The 7,715-nt window shown below is 48.7% G+C and overlaps 1 protein-coding gene and 1 pseudogene across 1 annotated transcript in view; both read left to right on the top strand.

Moving 5' to 3' along the window:
• The window catches only part of LOC105238307 (melatonin receptor type 1B), an 8,643-nt gene extending 7,847 nt beyond the window's left edge, over positions 1–796 (top strand). The window contains 2 exon segments of the mRNA XM_034667589.1: positions 6–324; positions 327–796. Of these exon segments, the coding sequence (XP_034523480.1) occupies positions 6–324; positions 327–796 (789 nt within the window).
• A 368-nt stretch (positions 797–1,164) lies between these two features.
• LOC117803518 lies at positions 1,165–2,520 on the top strand (annotated as a pseudogene).
• Positions 2,521–7,715: the final 5,195 nt, after the last annotated feature.

The raw sequence follows: 7,715 nt of genomic DNA, 5'->3' as shown, positions 1-7,715 counted from the left end.
CCGAGGCCGTCTTCCATTCGTTCATCCTCGCGGCCATCTTCCATGATGGCTGGGCCCTGGGGGAGGCGCACGGCAAGGCCAGTGCCTTCGTGATGGGCCTGAGCATCATGGGCTCCGTCTTCAGCATCACTGCCATTGCCTGTAGCTGCTGCTGCTATGTCTGCCGCGACGTGGCCTACTGACGGATCTGCTGGCCCTGGCACACACCCGTCTACACCTGCCTCATCTGGCTCCTCACTGCGGGGGCCTTGGTGCCCAACTTCCTCTCGGGGTCTCTGCAGTCCGACCCACGCATCTACTCCTGCACCTTACCCCAGACGGCCAGCCCCGGTACATGCTGGCGGTGCTGGTCCTTCACATCCTCCTCCCCATCGCTGTCGTGTCCTGCTGCTACCTGCTCACCCAGACCCTGGTGCTCCAGGCCTGCAGGAAGGCCAAGTCGGTGACCAAGCTGCGCCCCAAACCCAGCGACGTCCAGAGCTTTCTGACCACATTCGTGGTGTTTGTGATCTTCACTCTCTGCTGGGCCCCACTGAATGGCATTGGCCTCGCTGTGGCCATTGACCCAGAAGAAATAGCTCCGCAGGTCCCGGAGGGGCTCTTTGTGCCCAGCTGCTTCCCGGCTTATTTCAACAGCTCCCTTAGTGCCATGGTCTATGGGCTCCTGAACTAGGACTTCCAGAGGGAATACAGGAAGATTGTCTCGGCCCTCTGGAACCCTTGGCGCTACGTTCAGGGTGCTTCCAAGGACAGCCAAGCTCCACCTGTGGGAATGCCCATCACCCCACCCGGTTAGACACTCTCTAGCCGGGATCACCGGCTGGGCACCAGATTCATGAAACAGTAGGAGGAGATCTGTTCTGAGGGTGAGATCGGGCAGCCTGCTGGGCTATGCCTCCCTGCTGACGTGACAGCACACAGCTTGTAGAACTTCATCGTGTGGACAGGAAGCTCGTCAGCACCACAGGTTCAGGCTGGTCAGGGGAGAACTACAGTGAGCACAGTACCAGCCCTGGCAGACACTCCGTTAGTGCGCTGGGGGCTTGGCTCATCCGTCTCCCAAACCTTTCTTCCATCCCACCTGCAAAATGCAATCCACATTTAGAAAACTGAAGTAAAGACACTTAGCAAGTAGCCTGTTGACCAGCGCGGGAGAAGGCGCAAATGAGACTGTCAGAGACACTTGTAGGCAGCTGTCATGTTGGCGGGGAGGGAGCTAGGGAAGCCGCTTTCCTGATTCTCAGGTGCTTCTCCCTTAGAATACTTTCTGGGCGTCAGCGACGCAAAGCTCCTGAGTACCTGTGCTGTACGGTGAAAACAGTCGTGTTCATGAGCCCCCATGGCGCCCCCAGGACTTGGCACCATTATCTGATCCTCGCAGCTCTAGTATAAAGTAGGAATCACTATTCCCATTCTACAGATGAGAACAATGAGGCTTGGCGTGTTGAAGCCCCTGAGTAACTTGCCCGAGCCACGCTGTGTGTAGCAGACAGGCGTTTGAGCCGAACTCCATGTCTCTAAAAGCCACTAGGTCTCCAACCCCACTGCTAACAGTGCTGAGTTACTCTTAAGTGACTGGATAAAGGGTAGACTATTCTACAAGCTAGGAACTGTGGGGTCTCTTGCTGACTCTTGCTCCCTCTTTCCTGCTCCAGGTAATTTGTTCTCACTGACTTTGGCATAGGCTGACCTGGTGGCGGCCTTGCACCCGTACCCGCTCATCTCCGAGGCCGTCTTCCATTCGTTCATCCTCGCGGCCATCTTCCATGATGGCTGGGCCCTGGGGGAGGCGCACAGCAAGGCCAGTGCCTTCGTGATGGGCCTGAGCGTCATGGGCTCCGTCTTCAGCATCACTGCCATTGCCTGTAGCTGCTGCTGCTACGTCTGCCGCGACATGGCCTACTGACAGATCTGCTGGCCCTGGCACACGCCCGTCTACACCTGCCTCATCTGGCTCCTCACCGCGGGGGCCTTGGTGCCCAACTTCCTCTTGGGGTCCCTGCAGTCCGACCCATGCGTCTACTCCTGCACCTTCCCCCAGACGGCCAGCCCCGGTACATGCTGGCGGTGCTGGTCCTTCACGTCCTCCTCCCCATCGCTGTCGTGTCCTGCTGCTACCTGCTCACCCAGACCCTGGTGCTCCAGGCCCGCAGGAAGGCCAAGTCGGTGACCAAGCTGTGCCCCAAGCCCAGCGACGTCCAGAGCTTTCTGACCACGTTCATGGTGTTTGTGATCTTCACTCTCTGCTGGGCCCCGCTGAACGGCATTGGCCTCACTGTGGCCATTGACCCAGAAGAAATAGCTCCGCAGGTCCCAGAGGGGCTCTTTGTGCCCAGCTACTTCCCGGCTTATTTCAACAGCTCCCTTAGTGCCATGGTCTATGGGCTCCTGAACTAGGACTTCCGGAGGGAATACAGGAAGATTGTCTCGGCCCTCTGGAACCCTTGGCGCTACGTTCAGGGTGCTTCCAAGGACAGCCAAGCTCAACCTGTGGGAATGTCCATCACCCCACCCGGTTAGACACTCTCTAGCCGGGATCACCGGCTGGGCACCAGATTCATGAAACAGTAGGAGGAGATCTGTTCCGAGGGTGAGATTGGGCATCCTGTCGGGCTATGCCACCCTGCTGACGTGACAGCACACAGCTTGTAGAACTTCATCGTGTGGACAGGAAGCTCGTCAGCACCATGGGTTCAGGCTGGTCAGGGGAGGCCTACAGTGAGCACAGTACTGGCCCTGGCAGACACTCCGTTAGTGCGCTGGGGGCTTGGCTCATCCGTCAGCCAAGAGAGGACAGAATGAGGACAGGCTGGGGCAGAAGAAGCCAGTGACTTCCTATGAGCAGCTCTCTCCTCCTGCTTTGGCCTCCTTGCTGCTTTTTCTCTCTTCTGCAAAGGGCAGTAGGAATGGATAGCTTCCTGTTGGCAAGTGTGAAAGGACGAGCTCCATAGTGCTGGGAGCTAGGTAGCTCTGTGGGGACTGCGGGGGGCTGGCGTGGTGCAGAGGGTATGTGTTCCCAATACTCTCTCCCACTAACCCTCCCTACACATGCATACACATGCACACACACACAAACACACACACACATGCCACCACCACGGCCACACTACACACACACACACACACACACACACACACACACACTCCTCAGGTGTCTGGAGCACGAAGTCTGCCTGGCTTCTGCACCATGTTCAAGCTGTGTGACTTGGGAGAGGCCCCTGACCTCTGTCCTCCTCCATTGACTCACCTTGCAATGGAGATCATGCCAGTGCCTGCCTCCCAGGGCCGTTGTGAGGATTCACTGGGATAATGCAGCGGAGGAGCTGAGGACAGTGCCAGACCCGTGGCTAGACCTCGGTAGTCACTAACTATATTATTACTCCTACTACACAACATGAAAGATAATCTTGAAGGAGAGAAGGGGTGACGCGCAAAGACAGGAAGTGGAGGGAAGCGAGTGGGGAAGGTGTGTGTGGAGGTGGGGGAAGGGCATGTATACCCACATGCTTTGTATTTGCAGGCGCCTCTGGTCTTCATTCAGCACCAACAGATTTAGCTTCCTTCAGCTCCACAAACGTGGCTGACTGGTCTGTAACCAGCTCTAGCAGGAGAAACAAAAGGCACGTTGCCTGCCCTCTTGGAGGTCACAGCCTGTTAATGAATAGTACCGGCTGACACCGGGGGTCTGCTTTGTACCAGGCACTGTGGGACATGCTTGATATGCACTAGCTCACGTCATCCTTAAAAAACTCTTTGAAAGGGGATCTTTATCTATATTTGTAGTAAGAAACTAAAACTCCAAGAAGTGAAATGATTTCCTGAGTTCACGGAGCCCAAGTCCATCTGGCGGCAGCACCCCATTACTGCCCCCGACCCCACACCTTGGAATGTGTGGCAGGATTAAAGTGGGGTACAGTGAGTACCCCGAATACATAGGGAGACCGGAAGGTTCCTCAGCCAGCCGGCTGCTTTGCAGAACCAAGAGCCCGGAATCCTGACTTCTTAGCGTTATTCTGGAGGCTCTCCCTCCCCCGTCATTTGAGGAGTTAGGTTGGGTGCTGCGCCTGGTCACCTGGTCACCTGGTCACCTGGGAGCTTGTTAAACATGCAGGTGCTCTTGGCTCCACTGAGAACATTTTGCGTGTGGAGACCCAGGGAGAAGCCTGGGAATCTGATTCTGACCCTGGGGACCCTCTACCCGACTGCTAGGAATGCAGGTGTTGCAGCCCCGCTTGCCTGCCTATTGGGATCCCGTTGCTGGGTGTGGAGAGTCCGGTCCAGGAAGCCTCCCAGTTCAGACCTCAGCCTGAGAGAGAAACACAAGAGACCTGCTTCTCCCTGAGCTTCAGCCACTTTTCCCGGTTCTGAGCAGAGCCTGAGCTCACCAGGTCAGGCGCGTGTTTGCTGTCTGTTCTCTCTGCCTCCTCCCCCCAGACACCAACTAGAGGGATTTGCCTTTTCATTCTTGACTCAGAAGCAATGGGGTGTTCCCCACTGCTCCCCTTATTTCCATCTGTTAACTCTGAGCTGAGTGCATGGCAAAGGCTCAATATGTATGGACTGCAGAAACAAAAGCTGTCTTCAGGGTGCTGGACCCACGGGTATTAACTGATTTGCCTGTTCTGACAGTTCACTATCTGGGACCTTTTCTTGTTTCCATAGGTTTGGGTGATGATCCAGGAAGCAACAGAATGAAAGGGCATAAGGAGAACTCTGGACACCAGGCCACGTATATGCTCATATGGAATGGCCTCAAGCTGCAGGCCCTGATTTTAAATAAAGACAATTTTGCTGCAATATTGTGGGAACTCTATCCATCCTCTACTCCTCTCTCTGTAGAGAACTTGAATTTGTAATGAAAAATCTTCCCACAAAGATAACCACATACTTAACTTGTGAATTTTATCAAACATTTAAGAAAGAAATAATACTGACTTTACACACACTCGGAAAACAGAGGAAGAAAAAACACTTCTCAATGTATTTTGTGAAATCAGCATAACCCTTCCTTATAGCATTGCAATGTCATTTAAACAAAAGAAAAATTACACATAAAAAAAGAAAAATTATGTTCCTCAAAAACAAAGATGCAAAAATCTGTAACGATATATTAGCAGATTGATTCCTAAAATAAACAAAAATGATTCTGCATCATGACTAAGGTGGGGGAGGGGGTTCCCTGGGAATATAAGTTTAATTTTACATTTGAAAATCGAGCACTGTAATTGATTGATTGATTGATTGATTGAGGGAGCATGACCTGGGGGTGGGGAGGGACACAGAGAGAAGGAGAGAATCCCAAGCAGGCTCTGTGCCAAGCGTGGGGCTTGAGTTCACAACCCTGAGATCATGACTTGAGCCGAAATTAGGAGTGACATGCTTAATTCAGCTCAACCAGCCAGGCGCCCCTGTAATTTATAATTTTAACAGAATAAAGAGAAAAAAATTATTTCAATACATGCAAAAAAAATCATTTTACACCATTCAACATTCATTCATGATAAAAAAAAATCTTTTTGGAAAACTAGGAATAGGAAGAAATTTCCTCAGTCTGGTGAAGAGTGTCTCCGAAAAGCCTACAAATGATAGCATATTTAATGGTTAAATCATGAATGTTTTTTCCCTGAGATGAAAAAAAGATGTTTGCTCTCACCATTTCTTTCAGTATTTTACTGGAAGCCCTAGCATTATAAGAAGTTAAGAAAAAGAAACAAAGGACACACGTTGTAAAAACAAAACAACAAAAAAGTAAAACTCTCTTCATTCTCAGATTACATGATCCTGTATGTAGAAAACCCTATAAAATCTTTTTTTAAAAGATTTTATTTATTTATTTGACAGAGAGAAAGAGAGACAGCCAGCGAGAGAGGGAACACAAGCAGGGAGAGTGGGAGAGGAAGAAGCAGGCTCATAGCGGAGGAGCCTGATGTGGGGCTCAATCCCATAACGCCGGGATCACGCCCTGAGCCGAAGGCAGACGCTTAACCGCTGTGCCACCCAGGCACCCCAAAAATCTTAACAACAACAACAAAAAAGCTACCAGAATTAGCAAGTGAATTTAGTAAGGTCGCAGGATGTAGGGTAAATTTTTAAAAATCTATAGCTTTTCTGTAATACTAGTAATAATAAATTTAAAATAAAACCTAAAAACAATACCAATACCACAAAAATAACCAAATATAGGATTAATCAACCAAAATATGTACAAAGCCTCCCCAGTGAACACTACAAAAGACTGTAGAGAGAAATTAAAGAAGACCAAAATCAGTGAAGAGAAATACCATGTCATGGATTAGGAAAATATTATTAAAATACCTATTTACCTAAGTTCATCTATGGATTCGGTGAAATACCAATCAAAATTCTAGCAAGATTTTTTTGAAGATACTGGCAATCTGTTTATAAAACTTATATATGAATGCAGGTGATGTGGAATAACCAAAATAATCTTAAAAACGAACTAAGTTGGAAAACTAACAAGATCTATTTCAAGATGTTGTATAAAGCTACATTAATAGAGGCAGTGTGGTTTTGGCATAAGGATAAGCAAATAAATCAATAGTACAGACTAGAATCAAGAAATAAACCCATACATATATGGGTAATTGATTTGCGTGTGTGTGTGTGTTTTAATATTTTTTTATTATATTATGTTAGTCACCATACAGTACATCCCTGGGTTTTGATGTAAAGTTCGATGATTCACTAGTTGCGTATAACACCCAGTACACCATGCAATACGTGCCCTCCTTACTACCCAACACCGGTCTATCCCAATCCCCCACCCCCCTCCCCTCTGAAGCCCTCAGTTTGTTTCTCAGAGTCCATAGTCTCTCATGCAATTGATTTTTAACAAAACCATCAAGTCAGTTCAATAGGAAAGTAGACTAGTTTGGGGTGCCTGGGTGGTTCATTTGGTTAAGTGTCCAACTCTTGGTTTTGGCTCACATCATGTTCTCAGGGTTGTGAGACTGAGCCCCATGTCAGGCTCGACGCTCAGCAGAAGGTCTGCTTGAGATTCTCTCCCTCTGCCCCTCCCCTGCTCTCGCTATCTCTAAAATAAATAAACAAATCTTTAAAAAAATAATTTAAGAAAGTAGACTAGTTTTAATAAATGGTGCTGGGACGGTACTGGCACAAAAACAGACACATAGACCAATGGAACAGAATAGAGATCCCAGAAATGGACCCTCGGTTCTTTGGGCAACTAATCTTTGATAAAGCAGGAAAAAACATCCAGTGGAAAAAAGACAGTCTCTTCAATAAATGGTGCTGAGAACATTGGACAGTTACATGCAAAAGAACGAAACTTGACCACTCTTTCACACCATACACAAAGATAAACTCCAAATGGATGAAAGACCTNACAAAGATAAACTCCAAATGGATGAAAGACCTCGATGTGAGACAGGAATCCATCAAAATCCTAGAGGAGAACATAGGCAGTAACCTCTACGACATCTCCAAAGGCAAGAGAACCAAAAGATAAAATGAACTGGTGGGACTTCATCAAGATAAAAAGCTTCTGCACAGCCAAGGAAACAGTCAAAAAAACTAAGAGGCAGCCCACGGAATGGGAGAATATATTTGCAAATGATACTACAGATAAAAGACTGGTATCCAAGATCTACAAAGAACTTCTCAAAATCAATATGCGAGAAACAAATAAATCAAAAAGTGGGCAGAAGATATGAACAGACACTTTTCCAATGACG

The sequence above is a fragment of the Ailuropoda melanoleuca genome, chromosome 8, assembly GCF_002007445.2.
Source record: "Ailuropoda melanoleuca isolate Jingjing chromosome 8, ASM200744v2, whole genome shotgun sequence".
NCBI classification, from domain to species: domain Eukaryota; kingdom Metazoa; phylum Chordata; class Mammalia; order Carnivora; family Ursidae; genus Ailuropoda; species Ailuropoda melanoleuca.
Note: the sequence above shows the minus strand (reverse complement) of the source record. Positions and strands in the feature narration are given on the sequence as shown.